Raw genomic sequence first — 15,885 nt, forward strand, 5'->3', positions numbered from 1 at the left:
TAATTTGTATGCAGCAGTAGGAGGGAGTAACACTTTACTTACCCCTCCCCCCCACCAGCCACAGTTGGGGTCAATGCGTGCATCTTTTATACATTCTAAATATAAACTCCTTTGCATCCTCTGCCACCATCAACACATCTACCTACCTATCGCACACCGCTTGGATCTGACGGGGACAACTCAACAGGAGAAAGACAACCATGGGTGTGAGTATCTATTTGTTGACACTAACTTTTAGTGTTTGACTACCTACCTCTACCCCGCTACGTAACTAGTTACCGTGGATGCATGCATATATATATATCTCATCCCTATTCTTTCCCCTTGCTTTCTTTGGCTGCTTTCTCTGACGTTGAGCATGAGCATATAACCTGACAATTAACGACCAGTTCGCTTCCAAACTCGCCGCCAGTCAACCGCCAGCGGGCGCGCAGCCTGCTGCCCAAGGCGCATACTCGGGGGCTCCTCCAGCTGGATACACGGGCGGTCCTCCTCCAGCAGCACAAGGCGGATCTCAATATGTACGTTGTGTCTGCATGAATGAGCTGTATGGATAACAAACACATAATGAGTGATGCTGATGGTCGCAGCCCGGACAGCAACAGCAGCAGCAGCAGACACAGTACCAGGCATATCGCCCGTCTCAGCCACAGGCATCCTCCACCCAGCCAGCCGGCCCGGTACGTTAGCAGATTTTAATATTTATCAATTGTATTACTCACAAGACTCTGCGTTTTTTTCTCTCCTGCACTCTTCATTTTCTCGATTCCCCCCCCCGCCGTCGAGTTTTTCGCTTTGCCTGCTTGCTTGTGTATTCTTATTATCTGTCTATTTCTGTATCTTCTTCTTCCTCTTCTTCTTCTTCAGCATGGCGGGCTATCCAGGCCAGCAGCCTCCGTATTCGTATCATCCTACGTCATCCCCGCAACCGCCCTATCCCGCCTACAGCAGCAACCCAACGCCAGCCTCATACTCTGCCTCGGCGAGTCCACACCCCCCGCAGCAACAACAACAGCAACAACAGTATCCTGCTGCTCAAGGATATAGCCAGCAACAGCCATACACTCAATACGGCCACCAACAGCAGGCCTACTCGCGACCGCCCGTCGCCCCGCCGCAGTATGGTGGTGGTGCCCCGCAGCCATACCAGCAGCAGCAGTCCTATGGCCAGCCCCCCCAGTCTCTAGGCCAGCAGCCGCCCTATGCACCAAGCTATCCTAACCCCGGCGTTCGTTTACCTTGATACATTTGACTTTTTAAGTTTTTTTGTTGATTTGTTGCTTTTTTGGTGTGTGTGCTTGTGGATACTGACTCGGACAGGCTTCCGGCTACGGCGCGTACGCTCCCCAGGGAGGACCTCCTCATCCTCCAGGAAACTATGCGCCACCACCTGGGCCACCCCCCAGCAGCGCGCCTCCTTATGGCGGGGGCTATGGGGTGGCTCCCCCGGGCGGTCCTCCCGCCGGCGCCGGTCGTCGTGCGACACCTCAAGAACTCTCGGCATACAGACAGCTCCTAATCGCAACGATCCAGGAGAACCAACTCCAACGCTTCTACCCCCAGGACAGGCTGGAGGCAGTTGTGCGCAATCTCGAAACCGCCCCTGACAAAATCCAGCAGCTGTGCAAGGAATGGAACGTCCCGCAAGAGGTGGCTATCGATGTCATCAAACTGTCTCTATACGACACCGTCATCTACGTAGACGACAGCGGCTCCATCCAATTCGAAGAAGACGGCACTCGCCTGGTCCAACTGAAACAGATCCTCAGCCTCATCGCCACGGCAGCCGCGAAATTCGACTCGGACGGCGTGGCCATTCGGTTTATGAACTCGGACGAACGCAGCGATAGCATCCGCAGCAAGGAAGAAGCCGAAGCCCTCGTGTCGCGTGTCCGCTTCTCTGGCCTCACCCCCATGGGCACCAGCCTGAAAAACAAGGTCTTGGACCCGATGATTCTGGGACAGGCGCGAAGCGGGCGACTCGATAAGCCGGCCCTGGTCATCACAATCACCGATGGCCAGCCGGCTGGCGAGCCGCACAATGCCGTTGTCGATGCCATCCGCTCGACGGTCGATGAACTGCAACGTAGAGGCTATGGGCAGGGCGCTGTGGCTTTCCAGTTTGCGCAGGTCGGGACAGACTTGCATGCCCGCAATTTCTTGTCGAAGATGGATGAGGATCCTTCTATTGGGAATCTGATTGATTGTACTTCGAGTGGGTATACCCGTTTCTATGTTTGGTTATCGTATACTAGCAAGAAGTCATAGTGCTAACCGGTTATAGGCTTCGAAGTTGAGCAAGACGAGATGTCGCGCGCCAACCCACCTATTTATCTTACACGCGAGCTTTGGGTATGTTGACTTCCTTCCCTTCGAAAGACAAAGCCTAACTTGATGTCTTGTAGGTCGCCAAGGTAATGCTCGGCGGCATTGATTCATCCTACGATACCAAAGACGAAAAATCCAGCGGCAGTGCAAGACCTCCCCCACCTCCACCTGCAAGCGGCGGCCAATACGGCGGCTACAACCAGGCGCCCCCATACGGTCAAGGCCAGGGCGGCTACGGACAGGCTCCCCCGCAACAAGGTGGTGGTTATGGCGGCGCACAACCGCAGGGATACGGCCAACCGCCCGCGGGGTACGGTCAACAGCAACAATCTCAGCCGGGATATGGTCAGCAGGCTCCGCAGTATGGAGGATATGGCCAGCAGGCTCCTCCATACCCGCCGCAGCAGGGATACGGCCAGGCTCCCCCGCCTCCACGTCGGTATTAGATAGTTTTTCTTTTCTTTGCAAGTGTGGGTCTGGTCTGATCAGATATAGGATGGAGGGATGGATCAAAAGATTACGAATCAAAGGATGATGTCGATCGATTTCCACGATTGTATAGTGTAGCGTTACCACTCGCATGATCATACAACAACCACGTACACTGCTTAAGGCAGCAGCATATTGTATTGAGGCTGTACTCTTGCCACATTCTCCAGAAGATCATACGTCACGTAGTTGTAGATCTATATATAGATAAGACAAGACCCCCCTCTTAGTCATACACGCTAGCCCCGTCCAGCATAGCGCCTAGACCCCCAACCCGCCAGCGCAGCCAATCAGCGTGCCGCAGCGTCATGTCGCCGGCCAGAACGCCGCTGCCTTGTCCTGACCTTGACCCTTGGCCAAAGTGCAGGAACGATGCAGCCGCCGCAAGCAGCGCAATCCTCCTTCCCAACCAATCCCACCGCCTGCATCCAAACAACAACCTGCACGTTTGCGTCTGCGAACAACCATTGTTTTCTTTTTTTTTCCCCCCTCTGTTCTGCACAAGGCTGTGCTGTGCTGTGCCTTTTTTTGGGGGGTCTCCCTTGGCACTGGCCTTGGTGAAGTTATTTGCTGCCAAATTGCATTTTATGTTTTTCTCTCTTTTCTTTTCGCTGTAAATAAAAATTCGGTGATCAATCACACTTCAGGCTGCAACGTTACTTGCCCGGATACAAAACAACAGGATACACAACAACAAGAGCAATCAGACGATTGACGTTGTCTTATTTCATTTTCGAGGATCATTGCTTCTCAGTATTCGAATTGGCTACGATTTTTTCGCATTGCGTGACGTTATGAATTACAGATAACCCCGTTGCATGACAGCCGACTAGGAAGGAGGAAGGAAGGAAAGAAACCTGGGGTGGATTTTTTAACAGAAGGAAGAGGAATTGGAAAAAAAAAATGTCGGACAAAGACGAACAGCAGCAGCAGCAGCAACCAGCTGATAGACGACATAATGAGACTGCATCTGATAACGGGACAACAGTCCAGTTACATCTTGGACGATCAGCGACTCTGCCCACCCAACGATCTGTCGATGCCTCGTCAATCCCCACCAGAGCAGCTCCAGGTAGAGTGCGATTCTCGTCCGAGGTCGACCGAGTCCAGCCCATCAGTCATGCTCCCGCAACGCCGCAGCGCCCACCGACTGCACAGAGACTTACCATCAATACCGCCGTTCAGACCTTTCCCAGCGTGGTGTCGCCAACAAATGAGGGAAATACTAGAAAAAACTCCCCTCTTTCTCCGCCGTCGCCGCAGTCGCGCACCCGAGATCGAGGGTATTCGCTCCGTCGAACCTTGTTTGCGAGGAATATCCAGTCTCACGCCGCCGAGGATGCGATTGAACAACAAGAGCAGCAGCAGCAGCAGCAGCAGCAGAGTATCGAGTTGCGGACACAGGAGCCGTCTACAGGGCTTTCCGGCACGCAGGAGAAGGTCCCCGTCGTCACGGAGGAGATTCACCCGATAAAACCGCTGGGAACGGATTCCCAGGATGATATAGTTTCCCTGGCGTACTCTGATTCTGCGCCGCTGAAATATACTTTTTCGTCATCATGGAATGCTGGGCAGAATTGGCTGGTTTCGACCGCGAGCAAATCGAGAGCGTATGAATACTACAAGCAATTGAACGTGGCAATCAAGGAGAAGGTTTTCCGAATCAAACCGTTACCGCCAACAAAGGACGGCCGCCACATTGAACTTAATGTGATCGATGTGGATGCGCTGATTGACGAGAGGTCTGGCGGTGCTTATATCAATAACTCGGTCCGCTCGAGTCGGTACAGTTTGTGGAGTTTCTTCCCCAAGCAGCTCCTATCCCAGTTCTCCAAGGTCGCCAATTTTTACTTTCTTGTCGTCGCCATCTTGCAAATGATACCAGGTCTCAGTACTACGGGCACGTACACCACAATTATCCCCCTGCTGATCTTCGTGGGTATCTCTATGGGCAAGGAAGGCTTTGATGATATTCGTCGGTATCGGTTGGATAAGGAGGAAAACAACCGCTACGTGCACGTTTTGCGACCCGACGGCAGGCGCAAACATGAGAAAAAGTCCGTTGCGAAAGATGCACATCCTGCTTTGGATGACCAAGGGGATTGGATCGCGATCAAGTGGCGTGACGTCCGGGTTGGCGATGTCATTCGGCTCGAGCGCGACCAGCCTGTGCCTGCTGATGCTGTCCTTTTGCATGCGGACGGGCAGAACGGCATCGCGCATATTGAGACGATGGCTCTGGATGGCGAGACAAATCTCAAGACCAAGCAGCCCTGTCAACCTGTGGCCGAAGCCTGCAGCACACCTGAAGACATCATTGAGCGGAAGCGTTCTCTCTACTTTAGAGTGGAAGATCCTAATCTTGATCTGTACAAGTTCGATGGTAATGTTACTGTTGACAACGAGGTGTTACCGATTACCAACAACGAAATCCTCTATCGAGGCAGTATTCTGCGAAACACACAACAAGTCTATGCGATGGTCATTTACACCGGAGAAGAGTGTAAGATTCGCATGAACGCCAACAAGAACCCGCGTATCAAGAAACCTGCTTTGCAGACTGTGGTTAACTATGTTGTCATACTCATCGTTGCCGTCGTTCTTCTAATTGCCATGATTTGCACCATCGCGTACAGTGTTTGGAGCAGCAATTACGAAGATAATGCATGGTATCTTGCCGATGCGAGTGTTGCCATTGGGCCCGTTTTCACCTCGTTTCTGATCATGTTCAACACAATGATCCCCATCTCTCTTTATGTGAGCATGGAGATCGTCAAAGTTGGCCAGATGCTTTTGCTCAATGATGTTGACATGTACGATGAGGAGTCAGATACCCCTCTCGAGGCGAGAACCTCAACCATCAACGAAGAACTGGGTCAGGTCAGCTATATATTCTCAGACAAGACGGGCACGTTAACCAATAACACCATGCGTTTCCGTATGCTGAGTGTTGCTGGTACCGCTTGGATACACGATCACGACCTCCGCGAAGAAGCCGCCCGAGAAGGCGACAAGCACTGGCTCATGCACAAGAAGCGCAGCGGCAAAGGGAAGAAAGCAATGCGCCGCAAATCTGGGCTCGAAAGCGTACATCGAGCATCGTCCGTGCGAATGTCCATGGCTTCTGCGTATGCTGAACAACAGCCCTCGCGTGCTCGGTCCATCAGGAATGGCAGGCCTTTCCACGGGGGAAACACAATGCAGATGCTGGATTATATTCAACGCAAACCATACACATTATTTGCTCGCAAAGCCAAATTCTTCATCCTGTCCCTGGCGCTCTGCCATACTTGTATTCCTGAGCAAGACGAGGCTGGAAATATCTCATTCCAAGCTGCGTCGCCTGATGAGTTGGCACTGGTAACTGCCGCACAGCAGCTAGGATATTTAGTGATGGACCGACAACCCAGAACTTTGACCATCCGGACATACCCGTCTGGTTTCGACGAGGAACCAACGGACGAAGTCTACGAAGTCTTGGACGTAATCGAGTTCACCAGTTCCAGAAAGAGAATGTCCGTCATTGTCCGCATGCCTGACCAACAGATCTGTGTTTTTTGTAAAGGTGCAGATTCTACAATCACGAAACTTCTTTCAAAGGCGTCATTAGCGCAAGAAAAGGCCGTGCAGATCGAAAGGCGAGCCACCGAGAGGAAAGCAGAGGAGGCCTTGGAGGTCATGCGACGGAATAGTGAGCAGCACAGTCCGGTGGCTATGCAAAGGCCAAGCCTGTCAGGAAGACGGCCTAGTGGATTGTCCGGGAAGGATTCATTGCGCCGCAGTGTCGATATCTGGCTTAGGGACCGGGAGACGGATGGCGGCATTCTAACTAGAGACAGTGGCAGCGAGCTCTACAGTCCCCGGCCATCGGCTCAGCTAAATCGCAACTCCATGGCATCCTCTGATGGACGGCCTTCTTTCCAAGAGGAAGACGACGGCTATCTAGTAGAAGAAAGCTTGGTCGTTGACGAACAGGCTGTGTTCGAGCGATGCTTCCAGCATTTGAACGATTTCGCCAAGGAGGGTTTGCGTACGCTGATGTATGCTTCTCGTTTCATAGACGAATCGACCTATGCGGAATGGAAACAAGCGTACCAAGAAGCGTCCACGAGCTTGGTAGATCGACAAGAAAAGATTGAGAAAGTAGGCGAACAGATCGAAACCCAGCTCGAGCTGGTCGGGGCTACTGCTATTGAGGACAAACTTCAAAAGGGTGTGCCAGAGGCAATTGATAAACTAAGACGGGCCAATATCAAGCTTTGGATGCTTACTGGCGATAAGCGGGAGACTGCCATCAACATTGGTCACTCGTGTCGCTTGGTGAAAGAGTACTCCGAGGTCATCATCTTGGATCATGAAGCAGGCGATGTCGAGCGGACTATTGTTTCAACTATAAACAACATCCGCAAGGGTCGACTGGCCCATTCGGTAATGGTGATTGATGGCCAGACGCTGTCGATTGTTGAAGCTGACGAAGCGTTGATGAGCCGGTTTTTCAAACTGGCCATTCTGGTTGACTCGGTGATTTGCTGCCGTGCCAGCCCCAAACAAAAGGCCTTTTTGGTCAAATCCGTTCGCAAACACGTCCTGAACGCAATTACGCTCGCAATCGGTGACGGTGCCAATGACATTGCCATGATCCAAGAGGCGCACGTCGGCATTGGTATCACTGGCAAAGAAGGGCTGCAGGCTGCAAGAATATCGGATTATTCGATTGCGCAATTCCGATTTTTACTCAAGCTGCTTCTCGTGCATGGCCGCTGGAATTATATCCGAATTTGCAAATATACGCTGGGCACGTTCTGGAAGGAAACACTGTTTTATCTTTCGCAGGCGCTTTACCAGCATTGCAATGGGTACACTGGCACCAGTTTGTATGAGAGCTGGTCGTTGAGTATGTTTAATACACTTTTCACATCTCTGCCGGTCATCTTTCTGGGTATTCTGGAGAAGGACCTTTCAGCATCGACGTTGTTGGCTGTTCCTGAGCTCTACACCAAGGGACAACGCAACCAGGGCTTCAACATTCGGATTTATCTGGGTTGGGCTGTGATGGCAGCGATCGAGGCAGTGATTGTCTTTTTCACCATGTACGGATTGTTTGGTGTTTCGCTCATAGGCTCTGACAACTCGGTTTTCCCCTTGGGCCTATTAACCTTCACTGCATGCATATGCATCATCAACCTCAAGCTACAGTTCCTGGAGATCCACTACAAGACCATAGTAGCTGGCATCGTACTTTTTATTTCTATCGGTGGATGGTTCCTCTGGAACATCTTCCTCTCCGCCGAGTACAACGACGGCACAAGTGGAAAGGGCATATATGATGTGCACGACAACTTCCTCACTCGCATCGGGCGGAGCCTGAGTTTCTGGACTGTTCTCCTGCTCATGATTGCATCTGTGTTATTGTTCGAGACTGCCGTAACTATGATCCGCCAATTCTGCTTCCCAACGGACGTCGACATCTTCCAACAACTAGAAAAAGATCCCGCCATCAAACGCCGCTTTGAGGAGGCAGCTGCGTCAGAACTGCAGCAGGGCTGGGACCACGGCAAGAAGAAATCGAGTCTGGAAATTGCGCGCGACGAAGCTGAGCAAGCAGCTCGCGAAAAGGAGGTTCATGATTATCTAAATCGTCGGAGAGAGAACATCGCCGATGACCATGAAGTAGTCAAGACGAGTGGTAACCCCGGCGATGAAGTCATGACGACCATCCGCCCTGCTGCCCGTCAGTACGCTGAAGACGAAGAAGCAGCTATCGACGGCTCTAGTGCTGCTAACTCTGGTCCATTACGCCGGAAGTCCCATGACATCCATGACGTGTTTGTCAAGGGATTTGGCTCTATTAAAAGAGGTCATTTATAGACTTTTTCTAATTTTTTTTTTCCGTTTCTATTCCCCCTCATGTTCATTGTTTATTCCCAATGTGTACGGCACTTGTACACTGTACATTGACGACGTTCTGAATATACGACGTACGGTATGTAGATGTGATATACCTATTATTTGTTTGCTTGTTTTATGCTATATAGAAATAGTGTTTATTATACCCAATGCTATTCAATTTTTATGTATTATCCCCTTGTATATACCAGTGTATACATAGATGGATGGTTATCCCACAGTGCAACATCTATTACACATCTTGGATACCCTCCCTTCTTCTCCGAAAGCAGACTATATACCACCTAGACACCTAACTAACTAGTTTAATGAATAGCTCACTCATCATCTGCCTTGTTCCCAACGATAATGAGTATAATCGAACCTACCTAGGTAGGTACTTCCCTGGACTTGCTGGTGAGTTTGGAACATAGGCGGAGTATGATGAGCCATGCCTGCCTATACATAGCCTACGAAAAAGATTTACGTTCATGTATTTAGGAATGGTTTATGTAGGTAATACATACAGAACGAATTGCAGATAAAAGCATATAAGCCATAATTGAAGCAGGTGGGCTTCAAATAATTATTATGCCTGGGTGCATACAACTCTTAATCGGGGGGAAAGATGCATTGCATATGGCCGTATGTATATAGCCGAATGGGGATGCTTTGTTGCCACGGCGTATGTCCAACCACGACACGTCTTTTTTCATACTGGTCTGTTAGGGCCATCAACCCATCTGATTACAATGAAAATAAGAAATCTGGACCGCACCCTGTAATTATTTGTATAAGAGAACTACCTAAGAAGAAAGAGTGATTTGGAGGGATAGAAAGCTACTTAGATCTTAAATAGGTAGGTGGCCTACAAATGCATATTATTAATAAGATGTTCAGATTATGCGGATTCAATTGGGTGTTATACCATTATATGGCCATATTTGTATGTGTCTGATTTCGTTGGGGGTTTGCATAACTAGAATATGGGTGTGAAGGCAGCTAGGTGGCTTTTTTGATTGTCTTTGTATTGTGAGCGATTGAGAGGGAACAAGACTATTTCAATGATGAAGGTATTAGCAACCTTTATTGACTGCGAAGTTGCGAGGCAAGGATCAATAGTAGCACCGGGTGCACTCCTATAAACAGTAGGCTACCTGTCGGGATTTCCAAGTGCAACGATTTTACATATCTTGGAGTTGCATTATACGAAGTCGAAGCCCCCGTTCTTCTATTATAGCCTTCTACGCTCTGCACATACAATAGCCTACTTGTAGTATTATGAGTGTACCTCAAGGTTGACGGGTGCCCACCTGAATAACACATTATCTCTATTGTCGACATTGTCAACTACATCACTAGCGTCGAAATCCACAGTATATATAAACCTCAGGAGGACCCCCCAGAATCACCTGTATTTGCTCCTTAAGCAGATCACACACTTCGCCTCCTTCGCTGCCAAAAAAGGGGGAAAAAAAAAAAAAGGCTCCCATTAAAACCTCCGTGAGTTACTGATCCTCATCAGAGTGAACGCCAACTAACAAGAGAACGTCAAAAGCTACAGAAACCACCAATGGCATCTTCCGTGAGTACCTCAAACCTAAGTCTCCCTATCGAAGCATGAGCTAACATAAAGCTAGAATTTCAATATCACTATGAGCGCTGGCGCTCATGTCTACGTCGGGGGAGGCGGCCCGCGGAAACAACGCGTGGCCAAGGCCAAGAAAGAGAAGAAGAAGCAGGCCAAAATGGACCTGAAAATTACTGAAGGCAAGGTAAGTTGGAATTATTCGCGTGTTCCTACGACTTTGCTACCGTGTGCATGAGGCTAATGTATGCTTTCTGGTATGATAGAGGGCGGAGGTGGCCCACCTACGGGCGGCCATTGAACGAGAGGAGAAGGAGTTGGAGAAGAAGAGGCGCAATATTGAGGACTTGTGACAGTAGTTGGATGGGGAGGGAGCGGAGAAGGGGGGAGGAGAAGAAGGGGGAGGAAAGTGAGGATAAGAAGGACAACTAAGTTGGTTGGTTTTTGTTTTTGTTTATTTGCTTCTTTTTCTTTTTTAATTTTTTTCCCTTCCTCTTTCTTGTTTGATGAATGAAAGTTGACATTCAGAAACATTCGCCTTTCTAGTCGTAAACGTAAACAGTATCATCTAAACATGAGATATATCTACATATATAAGTAGCACGTCGACAGAGGAGGTAAAAGCCATACCTAGGTAATAGAAGTATGAGCTCGATAACTCAGAAGTGATGGACGTGTATTTGGAACCCACCTGCATCTATTATTCCTACCCATACACCCAATACGACCTTTAGCCCATTATGGATATATACCTAGACCATTCACTGTTTGTGGTTGTTTTGGGAGGCTTGTGAAATATATCATGGGAAGTCAAGGATATGAGCATCCATGGGTGACTTGCTTCTACTAGGTAAGTTGACAATGCAGTTTACTCATCATTTGAGGAGAGCTTGGGTCTATTTAGGCAGCAAGTACCTACTAGTAAGCGTCACTATGAAAACATACCAGCCGAATACTTATATTTCTCACAGTCCCCCGAATTTCGATTCGCTTTTGGAAAGAAAACCGGCTCACTTTGGAAACATTTACGATCGTACAGTCAACTTGGCTGGTTTCCGATTTATTGACGCCTCAGCGAACAAAATGGCTCTCGAAAATATTCCTGTTGAAAATAATCTTATATGTGACAAATTGGACGTGACAGACATCAATGTTTTAGCCAAGACGTGCAAATTTATCTTCAGTTTGCTAGACCCTCTGTTATACTAACGAGCTTTTGAAACTCTGCGCGGCGCATATAAATCCAAATTTCTATACGCTGCCACTCATGGGCAAGCGAATACCATATCAAAATTTTGGAAACCGGGAGTCTCAATGAGTGAATTTGAGGACTATACTGAAGATTTTCATCGATCAAGAACCAATTTTGTTTCTTCAATCAGCGCGGCAAAGAGAAAAGTCTTGAAGATGAAGTTCCATCCACTCCTGGCCGCTGCCCTCTTCGGTCACGTTGAGGTGGTGGCGATGTTGGTTAGCGAAGGGGACGTGAATATTGATTTCCAGGACAACTCTAATAGAACCGCACTATGGTATGCCGTAGAGGATGATCGTCACGATGTGATCAAAGTACTGCTGGAGAAAGGAGCGACGATAACGAATATAGTCGCCAGTAAGAACCAGACTTCTTCACCTTTCGTCTGTGCAGCTGATGTTGGCAATAAAAGTGCACTTGAAATGATGCTCCACGAACTGCATAAGCGACCTATCCCAGACAAAGTTATTAAAGAGCAGTACGAAACAGCGTGTTATCAAGCATGTCTGCATGGCTTTGCGAATATTGCGGATTTTCTTCTCCGCCAGGGGGTCGACGTCAATCTATACGTTAGAAAACGAGGGCTACTATATTGGGCATCACACTATGGTAGTCTGCCAACAGTCAAGGTACTAGTGAGTCATGGAGCAAGGATGGAAAGGGAAGCAGACTGCGGCGTTGTGAGTGCGATATACCACGGTCATTGGGACGATATAACATACAGGAGAAAATCAGAACTATAGGGATACTTATGTATCTTTTGGAATCTGGTTGTAATGTTGCAAATGGAGGTTTACATGCATGCGCTTTGTGGCGCATAGTACACGCCTCTGAAACCGTGTACGCACCTGAACGAAGAGGTTTTGATGGAACACGTGCCCAAAGAAATCGAATTATCAAGCTCCTCGAGACTAAGGGCTTCGACAAGAAAAAATGCCGAAATAAATGCTGGAAGGGGGCCTTGATTAAGCTCCTGGCTCCTGGAACAGAAATTGTACACGCCTCGTTTTTTACAATACATTACAGACCACTGCGACAGTTAAACATTGATTGTGCAGCTTGAGTCTGAATCGGACGCTGGGGATCGTCTTGGATGCAGTATTCAGTTATGTTCGTAATAGATAGCTATAGGGTTCCTGAATTTAAGTCTGAGTGATCTGTATGTGGTATATTTGTTTCAATAGTGAAATTGCCTTGAGTAGTTCCTCCATCTCACATATTTCTAACATATAATCTTATGATTGACAACTAGGGCCCGATAGGCTACTTTTAGAAGACTTTATACCGTAATATATTGATATCTGTGACACAGATCTGTGTTTTCCGTTTTCAAATCGATGCTGGTATGTTAATAGATTGATCTACTTACAGTTAGAATGACATTCAGCCTCGCCTTTTCTTGGTCGCTCGTAGTCGAATTCAACCTATTGTAGCTGAAACATTTTACCCGAGCATGTTCATTCTCTACGAATGGGCAGCCACATTTACTGCCATTGAATACGTAAAAGAGCCGTGAGCCAATGAGATAATAGCAACTGTGTATTTTAGGGCTCTCTGCCTTCGGTCAAGCCGAAGAGAGAAGTGCCCCGAAGGGCAGGATACTTTGACTTTTCCCGAACTTGACGACTTCGGGACCCTAGGTTGAGTTCAAAGTGAACCACAACCTTAGTCTCGATAAAACACAAGGCCTTAGATCAGGCTATTTTCGAGAAAAGAAATCACCTCTTAGCCCTGCTGATATTCAGAACCTCAATCCTGTGCGTCGTCGTTGAAGATCCAATGCACTTAAGGTTGCGCATTTAGGTCTCTCAATCCTGGCATAACTAAAGCTTTGATATCAAGCAAAACTTCCTCAACCAACAGACTGTCCACGCGAATGGAGAAGTATTTTCGTTTCTGGTCTTCTTCAGACAAACTCGGTGCTTGATAATCCCCCAGCTTGTGTGAGTTGACCTTCAACCTGAAAAAAAGTATCATATCGCCGACTACTACCGCCGTACATGTCCTTCGACCACTTATCTCTTTTCCTCGAAAGTTCAAAGTACTTCCTGAGCTGTGTCTTCGCTTTGTTCCAAACACTCTGGCGTGTAATGTACCAGTTGGGGCGAAGTTCACCTTGTGGACGTGGAAATCGCTTAGCTTCAATAACCACCACCTTCTTCAACTTGCCTCGATAAGAGAGAGAGATGGTAATGTTTGTCCTTTGAAGACTTGTTTTCGAGTCTGGGTAGGACTGAGTCTCGCTAATGAGACCTGGAATTGTGAAATAGTGGTCGACTACCTTCTGAACAAAGCTATCAATCTTTGCTTGAAGTGGGTGTCTGTCGTCCTCCTTGTCCTCGAATACGCTCCGAACATAGGCCTTCATGATCGGAGTACTCAGGTACTGTGCTTCCTGGGGGGTCGCCATATTGGGTAGTAAACACAAATAGGCGAAAATCGACGTCAAAGTGAAGAAAAGTGTTGTTCTTTAACGATGTGAGGAGCTCGTGAGATACGAATGTCGATTTGGTAGAGAAAAGAGAAGGGAAGGACAGGAGAAGCAGAAGGAGAAGAAGAAGTAGTAGCGCAGGACAGCTACCAGAGAGAACCGGGTGCCCCTCAGCAAACAAAGCACCTATTGTTGGCATTTGGGGCGCTCTCCGTTTGTCCAAGTCGCCAATTATATTGAGGTTTAGAGCATGTCAGGTGACTAAGCGAGCTTTTCAATAGAGCTCCACTCAAACACGATACAGACAAATTTCAGGTTAGAACCCATGCTATATAGGACTTTCAGTTAACAAGCTACCAATTTTTCGAGGCCACCAGAGGCTAAGTCTACTTGTAGCAAATTCCTCGTATATAATCATGCAGTTCGTCGTATAGTGCAACATAAGAGTTGTAATGTTCCTTAAACATCAAGGGGGCCTATTTTATAAAAGAGTGGTCTGCAAAAGTTCAGCATATTTCTCGCTAGTTGCTGGTAATCTGATGGTTTCTTTGATTAGCAGCTATTGCCTAGTTGCTGTTCTAGACTCTGTTTCACAACTCCTATACAATCAATCGTTAATGGCGCTAGAAGGCAAGGTGGCAAGCCCATGTGGTCTAGGTTTTCACGCCGCGCTTGCCCTCTTCAACCTTGGAAGAATATATTAATTTACTCGTCCTTTCTCCTGTGTATACTATCTTGAAAAACCAGGATATGCGCCAGTACATTGTAGACAAGTTGCTCGACTAAACTGATAGGAGCATTTTGATATCTGCCGGCCTATAAGATTGATCAAGATGGATTAATAAAGTCTAGGTCGTCTATCTTGACTATTGTTAATCGAAAGGATGTTAGTCATTACTACTTCAAGCGATTGGCGTCAGCCATGACGCTGTTTAAGGCAATCAGAGAGCTGAACAGTTTCGCTCGCCTCGTGGAGACAATGTGTCGCGACTCGGATAATTGCAACGGCATAGTATGTGATTATCCAATGGAGGATCAGTCGTTAGCAGGTGACAAGGAGAGCTGAATTGAAGTTGGATGAGTCGTATAGGTGGAGGTTGAATTAAGCTTGCGGAACCTGCGTAGTATATATACCCCCACACCGTTCTATCCTTAATCGATTCTACCACGCAAGGAACATACCAATGAAAAAATCCAATAGAATTGGGGAAAGAAAGTAAAAAAAAAACATACGACAGACGGGATTCGCTGGTGGTCACCCACCCAACTACTAACCGGCCGGCGTGTGGCTTAAGTACGGCTGAGCGGACGGGAAGCCCTGTTTTCCACACCCTATGGTCGTATGTATCAGATGAAGTGTAAAAGAAATTGATATTCCAGATCGAAAATATGAAACTGTAGAAGAAAAGCAGTTAGCTTAGGTTTACCTACCCAGGTATTCCTGAGTTTGTCAGTTCCATAAGCGCCTTGCTCCATGAGCTAGGACTAAGAGATCTTGTAAATTCAAAAAGCCCTTCTACAAGAGCAAGATGGTTACTCATCACGTTGGTCACGCCATCTCAGATATTCTGATCGTCCGCTGTATTCTTGTCCATGATCAATTATCATGCCTGATGTTAGGATCCATTGATGAGACTGGTGGTTATATGCTGAGCCTGACACCTACGCGAATTTACATGAGGGTTTCAAATGGCATGAGTGGGAAAGCTATTCTTCTCCGGTTTAAGGAATTGACAACCTGAACTTGCAACTATTGGGTTCAATTATTAAGAGCACGACATGACTTTCTCACATAGGCTGGCAGTACTATGGAGATGTACTAAGAAGAGGATATCACATAATAATCCTGTTCTTAGCACGACCTCTGGCTCTATTCTCCACATGTTTTGAATATTACTTTTGCTGATTGGT

General features: G+C 47.8%; 4 protein-coding genes across 4 annotated transcripts, besides 1 other annotated feature; 3 read left to right on the forward strand and 1 right to left on the reverse strand.

Moving 5' to 3' along the window:
* Window positions 1-200: 200 nt before the first annotated feature.
* Window positions 201-2,774, forward strand: UA08_05958 (hypothetical protein; the record flags this gene model as incomplete). Its single annotated transcript, XM_020268286.1, has 7 exons — window positions 201-206; window positions 390-521; window positions 591-680; window positions 893-1,228; window positions 1,321-2,215; window positions 2,285-2,352; window positions 2,406-2,774. The coding sequence occupies 7 exons, from the start codon at window positions 201-203 to the stop codon at window positions 2,772-2,774; spliced, it is 1,896 nt and encodes a 631-aa protein (XP_020119274.1).
* Window positions 2,775-3,720: 946 nt separating this feature from the next.
* UA08_05959 (hypothetical protein) lies at window positions 3,721-8,685 on the forward strand (the record flags this gene model as incomplete). The annotated part of the gene is made up of 1 exon (XM_020268287.1): window positions 3,721-8,685. One exon carries the CDS (start codon window positions 3,721-3,723, stop codon window positions 8,683-8,685), a length of 4,965 nt encoding a protein of 1,654 aa, XP_020119273.1.
* Window positions 8,686-10,276: 1,591 nt separating this feature from the next.
* On the forward strand, window positions 10,277-10,644 carry UA08_05960 (hypothetical protein; the record flags this gene model as incomplete). Its single annotated transcript, XM_020268288.1, has 3 exons — window positions 10,277-10,288; window positions 10,344-10,478; window positions 10,558-10,644. The coding sequence occupies 3 exons, from the start codon at window positions 10,277-10,279 to the stop codon at window positions 10,642-10,644; spliced, it is 234 nt and encodes a 77-aa protein (XP_020119272.1).
* Window positions 10,645-13,328: 2,684 nt separating this feature from the next.
* On the reverse strand, window positions 13,329-13,953 carry UA08_05961 (hypothetical protein; the record flags this gene model as incomplete). Its single annotated transcript, XM_020268289.1, has 2 exons — window positions 13,329-13,503; window positions 13,544-13,953. 2 exons carry the CDS (start codon window positions 13,951-13,953, stop codon window positions 13,329-13,331), a joined length of 585 nt encoding a protein of 194 aa, XP_020119277.1.
* A 1,226-nt stretch (window positions 13,954-15,179) lies between these two features.
* Window positions 15,180-15,331: a repeat region (Identified by RepeatMasker using a combination of RepBase library and repeat library created with RepeatScout).
* Between the last annotated feature and the right edge of the window lie 554 nt (window positions 15,332-15,885).

Source organism: Talaromyces atroroseus (assembly GCF_001907595.1).
Source record: "Talaromyces atroroseus strain IBT 11181 chromosome Unknown scaffold_7, whole genome shotgun sequence".
NCBI lineage: Eukaryota > Fungi > Ascomycota > Eurotiomycetes > Eurotiales > Trichocomaceae > Talaromyces > Talaromyces atroroseus.